The sequence below is a fragment of the Glandiceps talaboti genome, chromosome 2 (assembly GCF_964340395.1).
Source record: "Glandiceps talaboti chromosome 2, keGlaTala1.1, whole genome shotgun sequence".
In the NCBI taxonomy this organism is placed as follows: Eukaryota; Metazoa; Hemichordata; class Enteropneusta; family Spengelidae; genus Glandiceps; species Glandiceps talaboti.
The window spans coordinates 27,635,385-27,654,919 of NC_135550.1; the positions used below are offsets into that span (position 1 = coordinate 27,635,385).

Genomic DNA, 19,535 nt, shown 5'->3' on the forward strand with positions numbered 1-19,535 from the left:
AGGATTGTCATTCGCATGATTTCGTCGCGTTTTCATTGGTTAGTTTTGATTAATAGTAGATGCCTGCTAGACGGGGCGGGCTGATTTGCCGTTCTTTACATTCTTTCGCCTATCCTCTCTGACATAGGGGTGGACAAGTCTGTTGATCGTAACGTGTCGAAAGCAGAAAATGCTCACAGCTGCGTCAGCGCTTGATAGATAAATGGTATGAATTGATGGTGATAACGCGATATGTATGTGAGTATATTTAAGCCACTTGAAATTTATATGAAAATTTTGTTCAACAAACAAACGTACATCCAATGCAACGTGTTACTATGTAGAGCGTATAATTCTTCAAACAGGCGCAAATTGACTTTTTATTCAGTACAGTACACACACTTTATGTGGACAAAAACATTACTGTTGCCGTTTCTAGTCGTTTTCATTCACCAGGTAGAAGTATTTCGACCCGCTACTCAGCTCTACAAAAGAGCCCTTTGAAAAGTCGAAGTTTGCCGGTTATCCCCTGTTCAGAAGAATGGCACGACCCTTATTTTATATTCTATGCCGTTGACTATGTTAGAATACAGCCCTTTTGTTAGCGCCACAAAGACATATATAAATAAAAGGCAATGAGTACAGTTTAAAGTTGGAAAGGGGAGGAACGCAGTCGTAACTTTAAGATTTGCTAAAAATTGTATATTTCCGTAATAGAAAACTAAATTTGTGGTTTGCAGTAATTCTTTATCAACTGCCATTTCACTAGCGTAGTATCAGAGCGTGCGAGGCTAGCTAGTTCGCGCGATTTCGTGGTCCCTGTGGTGACATCTCATCACTCATTTTGCGCCATGACAACCTCCGTTTGATTGACAGGTTGAATGGCAAAAAGCCACGAGACACGACAGTTTTGTTACTGGGCTGTTGTTGACGGGCCGACATAGGTTTCCTTCTGTTAGCTGACACATTTGTAAGCTTAGAAAGTCCCGGCCTGTTCAAACTGACGGACTTGAATAGACAAGTGGAGTGGTGTTGTAGTTGAGGCGCGAATCACACACGATTTAAGCAGCGATTAACGGGATCGGCCAAGTCAGATGGCGCAGAGGGTACGTCTAATTTGCTCTCCCTTTCTGAATTTCAACTCGAATGGAAATATACTACTTGCGTGTGTATGAACACAGTAGACGTCTGCTTTAATGTGTATGATCACTGTATTTTGCATGTCTCCGGTCAATCAGACAGACTGAGCATGTATGCATGTCTCGTCTGCGGGGCATGTATTTGTTTTGGTTGATTTTTCCCCATTTTACTGAAAGTCCTTTCTCTTGTATTTCCCTACAGTTCGAGGACGCTTTACCGCATTATGGGGGAATGGACGATACCGGTCCCATGTACAATCCCCATGCACCGAGAGCCGCCATGCATTACTCACAACCGACCGTACCACAGCTGAACCACGGCCACGGCAACTTAAGCCACCCTACACCATACCACCACAGTCACACTAGTATGATGACCGGCGTTGTACCGGGAACAACAGTTACAGATATTCACAAAAGAGACAAAGATTCAATATACGGGTAAGCCAGTGGCCTAAATATGTCTAGAAACCCCGCGTGAGGCAGAGTCAGTACCGTATCAAAAACCCGGAGTGGCAGCGACAGTGAGTGTTTCACACACAACACGTGTAGTTGATCGCATCAAAACAACGGCCTGCCTATTTCACGATGAAGTGACAGCCCGGCCCTTAAAGTCTTCGATCGCTACAGCTTTCACGTGTTTTATTGCCCAGTATCCTACCAGCACATATTTTTAGCTCTTTACGGTGATATTTCCCACACGTAAATCATGCCAAGATCGGGTCTGTTGCCCCATCAATTCCGCAAATAAAAATTTTACATCTACTCCCAACATGGCCGCTGGACTGTTTTCGAAGCGTTACATGCTTGACAGCTTACAGAATTTCTCCTTGATTGTGTCCACACAGGCATCCACTGTTCCCTTTACTCGCTCTGGTCTTTGAGAAATGCGAACTAGCTACATGTACGCCTCGGGAACCAGGGGTTGCTGGAGGGGACGTGTGTTCATCGGAGTCATTTAATGAAGATATTTCAGTCTTCGCGAAACAGGTGCAGGTGATATACATATACGAACATCTTAACAGTTTATTCCTTTTTTGCTTTTAACGGTTTAACAGTTTGGTGTGAATTGCTTCTATCGAGAAATAAAATATTTGCTTTGTGTGTAATAACAGCTCAGACTTGCGAAATTATGCTCGATATGTTTGTGCAAATGATCCGTCTGGCACTCCGTTTGCTTATTGTGCTTATCCCCGACAGTCTGCTTGGCAAAACAGTGGGGAGGCTGTAGAAATAAGTAAACGAAGCAGGTATCAGAATCTAAGTCCACAAAAAGTGTTTGGAATTATTTGTACAGTGCTTTGAGTTTTACCAGCGGGTTAAATTAGACTGAATAGTTTTGTAATCACGTCTCAACAAAGCGATGTTTTTGCTGTCCATAGAATCAAGTTCCTGTACATTTAAACGTGTTATCAATACAACCATAGATCCAGCCGCCTGCGAACACGTACCACGTTTAGTTTCCTATCCTTCGAGCAGTTCCTGTTAAAATAGCTATCGGTGTTTTAAGTACACATGCCCGTGTATGTCAGTATGTTGTCGTTGTGATAGATCCCCGTGTTTGCAAATTTTCACTTATACTAGTTTCTTTCTTTCTTTCTCCTTTCCTCTCTTTCTCATGTTTCTCAGGCACGAGGCGACAAGCAGTTTTTCTCCTCAAATCAAGAGTTAGATAGTTTGGTATGTATCAATAACAATTCCCCTTAACTCGTCTGTCACCTCTTGTGTATTTTTATAGATGCGCAGGTTTACATGCTATCTATGTACTTTTATCTCGTTCGGAGATAGCCGGACAATTAATATCGTACGGTCGTAGTCCCCTTTTGAAGGTCCCCAAGCGTATATGTTGTGCGAAAAGACAATTTATTACTGTAAATTTGACGTAGCGACCCTTCGAGGTGATTCAGTTCGTTATATTCCGAAGGCCGCTTTTGTGTTTTCCTACGGCGAACCATTTTCACTTTTGAGAGACGAATTCGCTGATTAACAAAAATCAAAAGAGCATTAGTAGCTCGCCACTGTTTACCTTCTATTCTAGTGACAGTTGTTCGTAAAACCTACAGCGTACCGCTAAATGGCTTTTGCAGGCAATTGCTACACCGAATATAAAGTAATATTGTTGTCACATACTAGCTACAACGTTCGTTACATTGTAACAGATTTCCTCCAAAATCGCCACAAAGGTGCTAAGTTTTGAGTAATTTGTAACAAAAACAATTCATTGTTACCGTTTAAAACGGAAATGGCCGTTTGTTTTTGTTTTTAATTGACCCTGCCTAATTTGATGGGGGAATCCCTCTGTAGCCGTCCTCAAATTTATCACAGCACTGATAGGTGGTACACGTCCAATCACCGAGCTGTCACAATCCATGCTCCCCGATGTAGTGATACAATGAAAACGTCACTTACGAGTTTTCGGTGTCATATATTTGTCATTTGTAATGCCAGTCTTGTCTGCCCTGCAGTTCATTGTCTTACTCCATAACAATATTCACAAGACTGCGTCTACCTAAATTTTCCTATGAATATTTCATACGCTATCTGTTTTAATTTGAATGTATAAATATTAGCCTGAGAATGTTTGTAAGCAAGCTGCTCCTAAAAAGTTCAAATTTAGTCCAAACACCCATAACATTTATAGGATGTGTTATCACAGCATGCCGTATATTAGGTTGAAATATTTTCATTTAAGTTTTACAAAACTGTTAATTTTTGAAACGTTTATCTAATTTCTTGTCATCAGTGTTAAGAAAAAAACATTCTCCCAACTCTGAAAAGCTTTTGAATGAAAGTTAGCAAAATTTTGAAAAGGAAAAGTAAAAAAAAAAAAAAGTTAGTGCCATTTCTTATCATGATATGCATTTTTAGGTTATTTCTCTTATCAATAATTTTTGTGTTTTTTTGTGAATCATTGCATTGCTTGTGTATTGACAGAACTATTTTCTCACTTCCTATTTCTTACAGATGATTTTAGCAATACAGGTCCTTCGGTTTCACCTCTTAGAACTCGAAAAGGTAATGAATTCTCTCATTAAATCAATTTTGATAATTTATGTGACATGACATCATAGAAATTTCAATTCTCTCAAGTGTTGACACTTTCTCGCCTGCCAACGCCAGTCCATCAGGTTGTGTGACAACACTCCGACCACAAGTAATGAGGTATTGTAGGAGAGAGTGACAACCGAGGAGGGCCAGTCTTGTCAAACGAAATTGACAAGCATGTTGAAATGGGGCAGGTTTTAAGATTGAAATTGTTGATTTTCTATTTGGATTTCGTCAACTTTCTTTATTTGAAATAGATGAGAGACTGGTAGGCAGGAGTCAATTAAAAATTTGCATATGACCCTGGCCGAAAGATGGATGGATCATTAGTTGTTTTGCTCAAGTATATTTGCTTAGTGACAGTTGAAAAGTGGGGAAACTTTAGTCCGAGGACTAGTTGGTATTTGAATTTGTGCCTGCCAACAAGTCCCTGCTCCTTGCCAGCACTGTAATCCACCCCTTTTTCTGGTAGGTACAGAGCCGTTTTTTTTTCTCGACTGTGTTCAAACTTTTACGCTGTGTTAACAGACCTTGAAGGACAACAAGTTCTATTTGAATGTACACAATAGGGAAGAAGCTAAATCACTTTTGCAAATAGGTGGAATATCTGAATTTAGTAGATAGTGATGAAAAACTGCAAAAAGTGTGAGGAAGTAGATTTTATCTTAGCCAAAAATTGAAACTTTGAAAAATTTTAAGTTTTCAGTCACGTCGCTCTCTAATACGCTAGTTGATTGATTTACTGCAGTAAATGTAAAGTTTATGTTTTTGTTTATTGTTGAATTTAAGTTAATGTCACTATATTTGTCATTGTCTCTGACTCTGTTGAGCTCCTGTGAGATTTTTGTAAGAAAAGCCGTCAGAAAGTGTCGTTTATGATTACACTTAGTATTTCTGTATAGTCAGAACAGTCACTTTGGTTTCGCTTGGATGTCAGCGTCACAATACAGCCTGACACCGTAGATGTGTAAATGGAATGAAACATATGTTAGGTCGCCATGCACTAGCATGAATTTCGGTTGCTACTAAGATCGCTCTTTAACGTGTAAATTTTGATCGGCCATCTTAGCCGCGATAAATGAAACAGCTACATCTATCTCTGACATCACTTAATTTAGAAGCAAAGACTGAATTGAAATAGATATGTTGTATACAGGAGTGACTTTTAGAGTATGACCCTAGGTGAGGGTTAATGTTGTTTTTCCCTGGGTGCTATTCATTTCTAAAATATCCATAACTTCAAGACTTGAGCTTCATTTTGGTGTTCACAGAGGAATTAATGTTGTTATAAAGTGTCACATGCTAGGCAGATTATTCTCTATGATTTGTGGAACAGAACTCCCATCAGATTGATACATTCTACAAAGTTTTCTCCATTTGTTAAGTCTTAACGATGAAGGTTCACCTGACTTTAAAGTTAACTTTCTATATTTTTTTTCAAATCTAGAGAATACTTTTTAAATTATTTTTACTTTTATAGTAAAATAACTAGCTTGGTTTTTTGGGGTTTTTGGCAAAAAGTTCTTCAAACTTTATTTTTCCATTTATCTTATTAATTACTGTAATTATATTTTTTAACTTTGAAAATTTATTTTCATAATTTAAACATTACTTTTTGAAGTAAAACTTTACTTTTACTCACTTTTGCCATATCAACTTTTTTTTTTTACTTTCTTTTTAATTTTTGAAAATGTTTGTGTTTCTTTACAAGTGAGACTTTTTAAAACTTTGTACAGAACAACAACTTGAATATAATTATATGCAAAGAAGTATCACTTTGAAAATTTATTGATTTTTTTGGCTAAATATAACTGTTGTTTGTGTTTATTTTGTTCCAGGTTCACGAACTCTGTGACAATTTCTGCCATCGATATATCAACTGTCTAAAAGGAAAAATGCCAATAGATCTAGTAATTGAAGAAAGGGAAAGTGTCGGTACCAGGACGCCGGGCACAGTGTTGCCCTCAGAGAACCACAAGGATTCGTCGCACCCTTCGGAGCAGGTACTGCATCCTGTATAAGTAGTCTTGCTTGAACATGACACAGTAATGTAGATGGAACCAGTTTTGGTATCATTACTCCCACCGTCAAGGCCGTTCAAATCATTCACATGCTTTTCAACATGTGTACAAAAAATCATTTCCATAACTTTTAAATATGTTGAAATTTAATTAATTCATTAGGGACAAAAAATTTTATGAATATCCATCAAAGATAGTCACTTTGTCCTTTGTTCTTTTTTTTAATTTGTTTGTTTCTGTATAATACTCTTGTGTTTGGTGACTTTAATATATGCAGCTATAGAGCTAACAGTTTTCTTTTGATTAGGGGATGGAAGGCTAGGCCATAAAAGTGATGATTAGTGTGATAAAAAAGTGAGTCTACCAAAGTATCTGTGATGTGTGCGTTCTACCATAAGCTCGCTGAAGGCTTGTTTTAATTTTGACTGGCAGCCAGAGTGTCATAAATAAGATGGTCTGATAAGATGGAACAGTGCACAAAACCAGGGGAAAAATTAAACCTGGTTTGTTGTCCCTTGAGAGTAACAACTAGACAATCATGGATTTTCTGATTTTTAACAGAATATTCATTGCATTTCACACACCGACATTAATATGGAAACCAATAAGCAGCTGCAGCTAGTGACAAATCTGCAAATTTCACTTTACTAGCTATTTGCCATTCACGACACTAGTGCCTTAATGCTTTCTAAACTATTTATGTGTGTGTGCCTTGCCATTTTGACCTTTTATTTTAAGGTATTTTATAATAATGCACTACAAAAATTATGCATATGAATCAGCATGCCTCCTGGGACATGTAGATGGGAGATTCCTTTCTTTTTCTCTTGATTGAACTGGAGACCATAATGGGGAAATTTTGTGGCTTTGCTGTCTACCCACTGTCGGTTAATTTTACTGCACTTAGCTGTTTTTGCCAATGTCTCTCAGAGGGGTTCGATAAGCCCTGTCTGGCGTTATCTCTGAATGCAAATATTTTTACCTGCCTGTGTTGCTAGTACTGGAGGGGATTGTTGATTTTGACTGTGTTTTGTGTCCCTATCATTTGTATTTGACTCTAAGCAAACTGTGTAAAGTCTGATAAAAACACCAAAAAGTGGCAAGTACAAAATAAGCGTTGGTCCCCTGGTGAAAGGCAGAAAGTCTACTAGGAAAGACAGCATGCATGTAGTTATACAAGCTGCCAGCAGGCAAGTACCCAGGCTAGGCTAACTCTGTAGCACACATTGGCAAATTTTAACAGCAGAAACCTAAAGCTTTGTCAGTCACAAACAGTATCATAGATTGGACAGCTGTGTTCGACTGCTTGCAATGGTCGTCAACAAACAACTATTTCCGCCTTTTATTTTGCCACTATTTACTGCTGATTCACAACCCACCAAAAGCTACCCTGCCTGTTTCTAAAGAACATATTAGGATCCCATTGATTTTGCGGCCATTGATATGAGAAAGGCACAACTCAGCCTTTGTGCCTTTGCTTGTCTATTGGCTTTGTAGAGAAAATATTTATTAATAAGCTCTGTTGTAAGCAATTGGAAGGAAGGCTCGCTTATTATACGGCATTCGTGTCGCCTGGCTTTCTCTTTTTCTGGGACTAGCTGTATCACATTTTGTCTGAGCGGAGACTAAACTGTTGGTTCACTGATACGTGGATGCTTTTTTTATTTCTGGAGCATTTGATTTGAAAATACCTGCAAAGTTGCCCAGTAATGATACAAAATGTACTTTAATTTGGTGGTCCGAATGGGCATTTAGCAGACAGTCAAGTATAGTAATGTGTCATATTATTAGGCAGTGTAATTAGGTAAAAGCCATTTATAGGGAAGAATAGGGAGAGACAATCAGTGGGTTGACTGAGGCAAAGTCACGCTTGCGGAAGATGCATTGTACTACGGGCGCCACAGCAGTACAAAGAGCTACCAGAAGCCTGCCTTGCTATTGTTCCTGTCGGGTCCTGTATAGGCAGAATTAAATGCAGTCAGCGAATTAATTGGCTTCACAATCAGATACACTCAATGGCTAAACGAGCTTCATCTTCTCATTGCCTTTTTTTTCAAATTGAGAACCAAGTTAATAATTACCCCAAAGTTGCTGTCAGGAACAGACTGTTCTATTCGGGGAAGGTTGCTTCAGCTTTCTTGTCTCTTGAAATACAATTTACCATTAGTCCCCTCGTCAGCTGGCTTTGACAGGTATTATCTCTCCCCCGTTTTTGTGTATGCACTACTGGGCAAAATTCTAGAACTACATGAAATTATAAGAGGCTGATGTTTTTTAAGAGCATTCCACATTTTAGTAATAACAGTATAGTTCAGCAGGATACTGGGTAAAAAGCCAGGGAGAGATATTTTCTCCTTCAGGTGGCCGCCAGTCGTGAAGCTCAAATCTCGTATCTTTTAAAACTGCACTCAGGGAAGACAGACTCAGCAGGGTTTTCTCAGCAGCTATAATCTTCAGCAATGATGGTAGTATAATTTCAATGTTTGTTATTGCTTGCCATATTACTTGCCAATATTAGCTCCTCTGTACCAATTTTGAGCACTATTCTCTGGCTGTTTAAGAGTTTTCCATTTGATTTACTGTCAAAATGTCCGCTGACACGGTCAGGTGTGAACATATTGTCAGCTCAAGCATTGAGGCAGTCATGTTTTTGGGGTTCAACACTTCATTCAGCAAGCCTTCCCTTGTGATCGGTCTCTCAATTTTCACCGTGTTTTCACAACTTGGTAGGCTCACTTTTTTTACGTTGATGTTTGTCCTTTTTCTTCTTGTTTTCTCGACTTCCGTACGTACATTAGTGTAGCCAGGGGCTTTTCCGTTCAAGGAAGAGCCAAGCAAGTAAAGTATCTTGAGGGGAAAATAAATCAGCAAAAAAAGAAGTCAATTAGCTGTAACCTAGTTGGTGTATCTCAAAGTTACACTCCTAATCCTGTGAGTTGTGGTTTTGTCAAACCATGTACATCTAAGATCAGTTTCACCATTTCATTAACTGTTAGCGTATGTTTTACCGTCACCATTTTCTTATCAGATAGATAAATACTCAGTGCTTTGCCTTATTACACTCAACATTTTGCTTTTCTTAAGTAATTTTTTCCCTTTTAAAATAATTTAATCTTTTTAGAAGAAAAAAAATCAGAGTTGTCAAGATATTGTCGTTAGTTTGTCACGTCATTTAATCATGTTGACTAATGACATTATAGACTAATTTACATAATTATCCATGAAAGGCTGATCGTGTGACCTCATCGTGCCATGCAGGTTTTTTCTTGTACATATCAATTGTTCTGTATGGCAACTTTCACATTAATTTTCATTTCATAGCCACACATGGATCCTTTGACACAAATCACACTCTTATGTGTGATTGACATGAAGCAAGCACATGACGTCCTGGTTATAATGTTGGGGTAAAAACAAAATTACAGATGAAAATTATTGACATGATGGAAATTCCAATTTTGGTTCATTTTGGCAGCAGTAATCGGAATAGTTATAGTCATTAGTAGTGGGACGTGATATAACAGTACCTGACAGAAGGTGATGCTCATTTCCTGGAATTTAGGGAAAGAAAAAAACTGGGATCATGGCTTAGATAGTTCCCGTTTTTTATTAGTGTGTGTGTAGAGTCAAACAACTGATGAAATGAATGTAGGGTTATTGATGGGAGAACGTAGACTGTCATTTCATTGTAGCTTTGTGTTCTAATAAAACCATTATACAGTAGTTATAGCCTTCAATCCTCAACAGACTTAGCTTCATGATATTCAAGATAAAAACAGTTTCTAACCCATAGCAGCTAGTTATAAAGTGTTTACCAATGTGTAGAGAGGTACAAAGTACACGTACGTGTATACACATTGTGTTATAGTGCTCGGTGTATAGAGACGTTGTTCAGCCCCGAGCAGTCTTCATAAAAATTTCAAACTCCAGTTAAGTAAAAGTTGAAAGCATCGTCTCTCTAGAAGGCACGTCACCCTCTCTGTCAGTAATGTCCACGTACTTATTTTGTGTTGGCTCACGTGTAGTACTACTAATATTGTCATACACCTTTTGGCTTGTTAATGTTATTGCCACTTTCAGGACTCATTGTCACTTTCAGAATTTGGACAGATATTTGTGTCGTCTCTTTTAATGAGAGGGTACGGACTGATGGCCTCTGACGTGGAGGCATGAAAGAATTCTAAAAAAAATAGTACATTATATTCTGACGGTCGTGTTAGAAAATGCCGAATGACTGTCAATGTATTGTATGTACTGTATTCAGAAATTGACAAGAGTTGTTTTTTTTACAAACTTGCTAAACTTGGTGTATGGTTGATATAATTTTGGTGGGTATATATTTCCATTTACCTGAATTTCTCATTGTACAGCTTTAAAGTCTTGAATTAATTTGAATAAAGACAGGCTGTACTTGCATACTATCAAAGAAATTTGTCTTGTGTTTGTTGTGTTGTGCATGCATCTTTGAGAAACCTTATTTTGCCGTCAATGGGAGGCAGAGTTACACATCCAACAAGAAGACAACAGTCACAGCAATCACATCAACAAAATTTATGTTCTTTACATTCTTGACAGTGTTTAGAGAGATTTTTAAAAATAATCTGACCAGGAGTGATAAATAATGTTTTATTGCAATTGTTTCCGTTTTGTGGTTTGGCATAAAATCAACAATGAAATGAAAAAGAATAAATGCAAATAACAAAAACTCAATTGGAATGATACGCAAGGAGAAAGTAACAGCCGTTTTAACTGATCAATAAATTACGCAGGACATAATTTACGGAGACAGGTTCTGGCATGTTCATCACCTTAAAAAAAGGACTGTTTGATGAATTGCCGTTTTTTTCTTTAAATTGACTACACATTTGTACGCAGAAATATTTCATTTTCATAATTCCTTGGGTATTAAAGAGGAAAATGATGATGAATGCGAACTTAGGGAAGGGATGCTGTCACCATAGTTACAGATGATCCATTGCTTGTCAGTGCAGTTCAAGAATTGGCGCAATATTTCACAAGTTGCCAAGTTACCCAAGCCCCCAGTAGATGAACCAATTGTGGATAGTCAACGACCATGGGATGCCAGCATGAATCTACTAGGCTTTCGACATTTCTCCAATGATGTATGAGTACCTGGCAACTACCTCAAATTCATAGCTTGACCTTAAACAGGTGTCCACATGATACATAGCCTAAGACTAGGCCCAAACGATTGTTAAATGGGGGTCCCCAAGCCATATAACTATTAAAAAATCATGCTCGTTTCCTTTTTCATATACAGAAAATTCATTCCCCGCTTTTTTTCTATTTTTGTCTCTTTTTCGCAGCAGCAGCACTCGCAATCATACGACCATCCAGACGATACTCAGTCAACAGGGTCAGACACCCCTATCCCTCCAGTATCGCAGCCACCAATTCACACGCCGCCTGACAACACCAGTGAAACAGGTCAGTTTGTACATTTTTATTGTCCCTACTTGTCAGAAATTTATCATCGTTAAGCTGATTGATTTTTTTCTCAGGGATAACTGAGATTTTTGTCTGCGTCATTAGAAAGTATTTCTCGATGTTGTCGCAATTTTCTAACCTAGAAGTCTAACACCTGGTAACAGAAAAGTCTCCCAATGTAGTCGTGATTGGTATTTTCCTTGTTTTATTTGCTCTACTCAAAGAAAGGTTAACATAAAGGTGGGTTTTCTCCCCTCTGAAAAAAACAAGAGTTGTTAGAGTCCCAACATAGACATAAATCAGTCTTCTACCCTGTCACCAAAGCACATATTTCTTTTGACCTTCCATTTTTCACCATCAGCTGGCTTCTATATAACGCCCAATATGCTAATTTTCTATAGAAAGTCTAACAGGCAGTGTCCTAATCCTGTAAGGAAAACTGTGATATATTGCCCCAGACACTGATTGCAGTCACTGCTTAGATGTATAAATCTATAGGCAACAAATAGTGCTAGCTAATAACCCTAGTTATACAGTTAGAAAAGAAACTGCCATCTCAGTCAGAAGTTCAATAATGCAAGCTTTGATCAATAGATTTTTCTTCTGAAATTAAAGAAATGAATCAGAATGGAAAGAAAAGACAGAAAATAAGAGACAGAAATTATTAAATTAATAACATAGGGTAATAAATTTATTAAACTGTACTGTGTGCATTGTATTGTGAATTTGATCACAGGCTAAATATGAAATTGCCATAGAAAACTCACAATTGGTGAAATTAACGCCGAGAAAACAGGCGAGACAGGATACATTGAATTGAAGTAATCGTACCACAGGATAATTATGATAAATCTCACTACGGGCCTTGATCAGAAAATAACGGTATTTTCCAGAACATATCTAATTTGTATAAAGATCTTAGCAAGGGGCATTTGCTGTACCAAATGCATTCATCTCAATTGATTTATTACATTGTGAGTCCAGTCATTGCTACCAAATTGAGTGTAGCATAAAATTACCCATATTTCTACAGATTTCTGGTGAAATTAACATTAAATGTGTGGTCAACCACTATCAGGCTATATGCACACCTGAAATAAAGCTGTTGAAACAGATGATGAAATTTTTAACTACTATGATTAAAAATTAAAAAACCTAAAAGTTTGTTAAACTGTTCGTGTAAATTCATAAATTGTTTAATGGTTGGTCTCTGACTACTCTGTAACTATGGAGAACATCCCTGTCCTTGAAACTACAGATTTTATGATTTTATTGGTTTATGACCTAATTAAGGTCTTATCATGGGAAAGACAGAGTTGTCTTTGTTTATGTAGGTATGCTTTGGGTTCTTGTTTTTACGCCATAAAAATATCTGTCAAATATACCATGTCTACATTAGTCCTAATTCTTATTTTCAAAGTATTATATTTCTAGATACTAACAGTCTCTCTAAATAACAAAATACTGTATTTGTGCATTTAGCATGGTATTACTAAATCACCAATCAATTTATAGGAGATAAAGATATGTCTTCCCAGTACACATTATATGATGTCAAAATTTCCTTAAATCAGTCTGAATTTTTAAGATTTTTATCAGTTTACTTTTTAAAAAAAGGACATGTATGATTTTCCAAAGTAAATTTCGTAAGAAGTAAATTTAGAAGTCTGAAATTGAATCGGATGTTAAGAGATTGTACTGTTACAGTTAACACAAAGTGTATGAGTGACAATATACCTGGGAGAATATAAAAGGGGAATTTAATACAACGTTATGTTCATAGACACAGAGTCGCTTGCTTATCACATTGTACATGGTTATCCAGACAATTGTGGTTTCTGTAAAAGCAGTGTTTTTCCACAAATGTAGGAAAAATAGAGTGGATGTTTGTGCTGAGACTGTGTAATGTTGCCATCAAGATTTGTGTCAGTGAAGCTGACTGTGGTTTGTGCCACACTATTACTTAGTGCTGAGTTCTTCTCCTCCTCACTCGTGTAGCAGCCCCCTTGGGTCCATGCAATCATTAATTGGGTATAGTGTTTCCTATGTATCGGCCCTTGTATCTCCACAAGATAAAGGGGTGAAATATTCCTTTATAAGACATCTAGACTTCTGTCAATGTGACAACACAAGGCATTAATTTGAGCTATTCTGATTAGGGGTTTCTCCTTGTCTGTAGTAAAATCATGTCTTACACTCTCTTTTCTCCTTAACTATTGCAATGAAAAACTCAATTTTCCTTGTTAAAATGAAAATAATTTCAGGAGATCCCGAGAGAGTTTTCTTTGACAATTTGAAGGTGTATTCTTACCGGTGACGTATGTGACATACTGTTTAGTCAGTTGCAGCATGAAAACAGAAATTCTATTACACTGACAGATAGTGTAAGTAGCATGGAGCCTGAAATGACAGGACAACCAATTTATAAGGAGCGTAGCTTTCACCCACAAAAAAATCAATTCTCTTCACTTACAAAGACATTTACAAAAAAAACACGCATATTTTTGTGATATTTTAAGACGAACGGCAATTTTTTTTTTTGTGGTGAGGTACATATGTTGTATTTTCACTGCTATTCATGTTTTGAATGCTTTAGTGTAGTGAAATAAAATCCCTGTCCCCAGAAACATAATTTGATGGTAATAGCCTGAGTAAACAATTGAAATTTAATAATACTCATACCAAAATGATATGAAAATGGTACAATTGAAGGTTATCATGTAATGCACGGCCAGACTGGCCTCAGAGACAAGCAATGTAATACTAGAAATCGTCTACTGACTGTTGTGTTAGCTACAAGCATGTATCAAGATTAATATCGGCTTGTTTTTCACTGTAGTTTTTCCCTGTGAGTATTTTTGTCCTTGGATTAAAAAATATCAATGTAGGTACACTACGGCAATAGTACAGCGATAGCCTGGGTATTTTTGAGTTTGAATATACATTAGGATAATGAACATTTCATTCAGTTGAAGTTGATGAGAAAAACCCCTTACATATAATTTGCATGGTTGTGTATATTTCTTTTGTAACACCTGGGGGGTTTCCAGCTGTAGTCGACTGTAACCATGCTTTGATCAACAACTACAACCCATAGTGCTTACTGGTAGTTTTCTTTAACAATTGATACAGTGCTATGAAAACAATAGACTAAGTGAAATTTCTTTAAGTGTCATTGTCAATAAGCTTGTTCGCATTGGTTTTACCTTTTTTGTGAGTCTTACTTACTTTGTTCGTATATTTGTCAGTGTTTATAAGGGAAACTTGATTGTTTTCAAGAACTAATTTCGCTTTGTATAAGCCGACCTTCTGTAATCTGAAAAAGGAATTCATTGTTTAATGTTTTTCTAGTGGGTTTTTAAGTTGTTTGGTTGTGGGAAATCCATACCCTTGGCACTATGGACGAGTGTGCCTGCGTTGTGACGAAGTCAAAAAGAAAGCAAATCAGAAATTGAAACAGCATATACGGCATACATATTAAACATGCACAATTTCCAACTGACTGATCAGAATACATGCCTACTTATACTAACTCAACTTAATATCGCTGTTTATTTGAAATGTTGTTTCACTTAGCAACCTCTAGCACTCCAAATTCTATCATCCATAGTAACTCTGGTCTAATAGTTTTTCATACTATAGTTCGCAGTGTTTGCAGGCTGAGTGCTGAGCTTGTCAAATTTTCGTCTCTAATTGTACTGGTTATTTCTAGTATGAAATCTTCCCTGTCTCCCTACCCAAATATTATATGTATCTATTTATCAACTTACACTGAAAATGTTGACCTTTTTGTTTCTTTACTTGCTCTTTCATTTATTGTATTTATTTATTTAACAAAATAGTATGGCTTATTGTATAGGTTATATAATTTATATGTGATTACAGTATTTTTATTTTGGTAAAAAACATACAAATAGGTTTGTTTATCAACCTTTTATTTTATTTATTTGTCAATTGTAATATTGATATTAATTAAATAATTCCTGTGAGTTAGTAGATATTTTATTTTGAAACAAAAATAGGTATTTAAGAATAATTTTATGAAATCCACAATTCTAAGGTAGAGCATCAATTTTCATACATAGTGAGGTCTTTATGTTAATTTACCAAGCCAACCATATAAAGTTTGCAGTTGAGTGATTAATTGTGTGCTTCTCAAATTTTGTAATTTAGCTCTGGCCCATATCTAGGGTTATTTGTCTCATGAACACTCCTTGAATTTCTAAATACAATTCTTTAGTTTCAGATAAATTGTTCCTTTAGATGTAAACAGTTTCTTGTATATTTGTTTTTCTTGGTTTTGTATTGTAAACCATTTTGATCTATATTGTATTTTTAGAAATTTAAATTTAAAATTGAGATAAAATATAAGTGTAGAAATTAAACTAAATATAAAAGCTATTAAATAGTTGAAATTATTATAGAAAATGTATGGCTAACAAAAATATTGGTTGTAAGAAAATTTACGATGGAATATGAATTTGAAATGTCAAACGTTATCCTGTTTACTACATACAGATAAAGGGGGATGACAATTTATATAGATAATCTGGTTAAAAAAAATTGTTTTAATATGAAAATCTGGTAATAAATTCCCATATAAAGAGACAGGTGGTGGATTGCCAATCATGATACTTATTGAGATGCGTCTGATTGGGAAGAAGTCCTTGTTGTATCGTTAAAACATAAACAGTGTCCACTGTGGAAATGCCATGGCATCAAGAACACTACAGAAGATAATAAAATGGCTCTCTCAGGACACCGTATTTCAAATTTTTTATTCCGTTTATCACCCTGGTAGCAGCAAGTGTAATTTCTGTCAAATTCACAGAAGGAACATAACCGTAGATAGCGGTGGGCATAGTCTCAACAGATAACAAATATTTACGGAAGGAGTCTTGGTCTGTAGTGAGTAAAATTCTCCTTGTTACTGAGTTAGGCTGTCAGCGCAACAGTTTATGGCGGTCGTCCTACTGTGAGTGACAGCAAACTGACAAGGAGTACAACAGTTCAACGTTTCTCAATGCTCGTTGAGTTTTGTGGGAGGGAGGTTAAAAGGCAACATCCATAAAGACTCAACTATTACAACTGCTATTTTAACTTACTGAACATAAAATGTAGAATCGTAAGATAATAACGTACAATTGTGTGAATTATTACCTACTTAGGTAGTCTACTAGGGGGGTCATATATGTCAATCTTCTTTTTTTGCAATTTCTCTTTTTTTTTTCTATGGCTTCCACACCAACCTAGTAAGAATGAATATTGTAGGAGTATTTTTGAATGAAAATAAAGTTGCAAGGGAGAGTGTCAAAAGTGGCAGAGAGTCAGAACAGTTTGAGGGACCTAATGATACGCTATTGATACAGCTGGCCAAGCTGACATTGTCATGACATGGATGATTGGCACCAAGTAATCACCTTAGCAGTAATAGAACACTTTATTTTCCAATGCCCAACATACAGTGATTAATGGGTCATTTTAGATTTTCTATTGATCGTCTCAAAGTAACCACACTACATTGGCCATCCTTGCATATGTCCCTTAGGTTACATGCTAGCCTTTGGCAATTTTTACATTGCATCTCGTCTTCTTTATGTAGCAAGCCAAAATTAGAACCCTGCAGTCAACCTGAAAATTATCACTGTCCATATTAGATGTAAACTGGCTCTTCTACAATCTACAAGCTTTTTTACTCAGCATTCACTGCTAAATTTTTATAGTTCAGGTTCCGTAGTTTTATCGTAAGACTATAGGGCAAGAAGACGGGGTAGCTGAGTGTCGTTTGGAGAAAGTCTAAGCTTATACTTAGTGTAATCTGCCATTTACTTGAATTCCGAAGCAACAAATCCTAGTTAAGCAGCTGTGGCACCAAAATGGAGCCACTTTCCCTGCATGTTGCCATTTTCTCCTCTGCCTGCTACAGACTCAATACTAACTAAGAGTTGCTCAAAATTATGTTTTCCGCTTGACTTGAAAAAAACACACAGGAGCTATAGCCACTAGCATAGCAAGATTGCAACTGTCTACTAGGCAGCTGATAAATAGGGTGTCATTTTACCTGAAAAAAATCATAATACATTCTCCTAGTCAGTGTATCCTACAAAAACTATCAACTCAAAATGATTGGTTGAAGAAAAACAGCTAAACAATGTTAATTGCATGGTCATTGATTTTTATTTCTTTCCAAAATAGAACTTTTTTGTCCTCTTTTGAAGTTACCGGAGGTAACCCAAAACACCTGCAGTCGACATTTATAAGCTACCCCTTTGTAAACCCAAGTCAATATATTTTTGAATAATTCATTTTATACTGTTGTGTAGTTGGTCCCAATCGAACTCGCAAGATTAATCTTTGACAGAAAAAAGTCATTTTTCATGTTATTTACCCACCCCTTTGCCATGTAAAAGAGTCTTATCTAAGGGCTATGAATTGCCTTGACCCTAATTATAAACAGTTGACAGTGCCTGTGTTTTGACCCCGCAGTGCATATTTTGCTAGGCTGATCTACCATCATGTACTTTGGCCCCTTTCCCTTTCTAAGTTGTCCAAAGTTGAGTGATAATTAATGGAGGAATTTTTATGGCAGAGATTCTTAGTCTTCAAATCTTCCAAAATGCAGCTACATTTCCTAACCTAGGGAAATTGACTATGCTGAACTATAATTGCTACAAAGATGAGGTCAGATCGTAAAAACAGACCATAAAAATAGCCCAACCTTGCCTACAGGAGTGCAGTATTTCTAGTGATGAAATTATTCAGAGCAATACAGAAATATACTGCCTTGAAGAAATATCATTAAAATGATTCCATAACCTGTTGCCCTATGCATGACAAGGTTGTGAATGAAAGTGGAGTAGCTAGTTGTGGTGTTCACCATGTGTATATACAGGCATTAGACAAGTTTCTATCTAAGGTAGCATCAGTATTACTGTAGGCCGTTATTGCATAGCTTATCAGATACTGTCAACTGAGCCTTTCATTTAAGTGTTACTATGTCTTCAAGGTGTCTTCTGTGTCAGAGATGGCACAGCCTGATTGGCTATCATTTCCCTCCCAACCAACCCTTCCCATCTCCATGGGGAAGTAACAACTCTGACTTTTCAGAGAGTATATGAAACAATGATCCAATCACAGACTGTAATCACAGCAAAAGTAACTGGCTAGAATAGATATGAAATTTATAAAGTATCACTGCCTCCGCATCAAGTCCACTGATTTGATTGAACTTCCAGGCCATAAATTACATGATTGCTGGCGTATACATACAGCTAGACTACACTGACATAGATGAAGGAGATGTGAAGTTAAAATTGCATGCATTAAAAAAACTCAGGGTAGTTAGAATTTAACTAATTACGTACAACTGCCCCTCTGATGAAGGTTGCTGAAGGTCGATTTATGTCACACATAATGTTGGCATATTGCCACCGTTAAACACTCAAAACATGAAACATTTTCATAGTTATCAGTGTTGTCAAAGACACGCCATGCATCATATAATCATTATGCTGTGACAGAGGTACAGTAACAAAGATTGGATACCATGATAAGACTGACTCATTTTTTTGGACCCACAGTTCCAGTACTGAACCCAAAATGACTCACACCTCCTGAGTTTCAAGATTGGCCCTTAAGGTTGCTGACATATTAGAGTTTTTTTTATTTACTGTTTATGATATATTAGTATACATATTAGCTTTGTCAAATGTGTCTTTTATATTCATGTAGTCAGGAATGTAATAATTTTTGTTCTAAATGATTCAATCAGAGAGCACTTTAGTATCATAGAAATTGCTCCAAGCTTGTGAATTCGATCTAAGTACCTTTTCTACATTTGGTTTTCATGATATTCCAGTCTATATACTTCCTGTACTTATTTTTAGAAAATTATTTCAATCCT

General features: G+C 36.7%; 1 protein-coding gene across 8 annotated transcripts in view; it reads left to right on the forward strand.

Annotated features, from left to right (window-relative positions):
- Positions 1-98: 98 nt before the first annotated feature.
- The window catches only part of LOC144447303 (homeobox protein Meis1-like), a 44,429-nt gene continuing 24,992 nt past the window's right edge, over positions 99-19,535 (forward strand). For 4 of the 8 annotated variants that reach the window (XM_078137236.1, XM_078137275.1, XM_078137282.1 and 1 more), the window contains exons 1-7: positions 910-1,085; positions 1,321-1,559; positions 1,967-2,114; positions 2,748-2,798; positions 4,083-4,133; positions 6,002-6,166; positions 11,512-11,632. In XM_078137236.1, the coding sequence (XP_077993362.1) occupies positions 1,074-1,085; positions 1,321-1,559; positions 1,967-2,114; positions 2,748-2,798; positions 4,083-4,133; positions 6,002-6,166; positions 11,512-11,632 (787 nt within the window). In that variant the 5' untranslated portion in view covers positions 910-1,073. Of the gene's footprint in view, positions 238-909; positions 1,086-1,320; positions 1,560-1,966; positions 2,115-2,747; positions 2,799-4,082; positions 4,134-6,001; positions 6,167-11,511; positions 11,633-19,535 lie in introns of those variants that run through there. The other 4 variants (XM_078137256.1, XM_078137298.1, XM_078137266.1 and 1 more) reach the window with 3 other exon arrangements.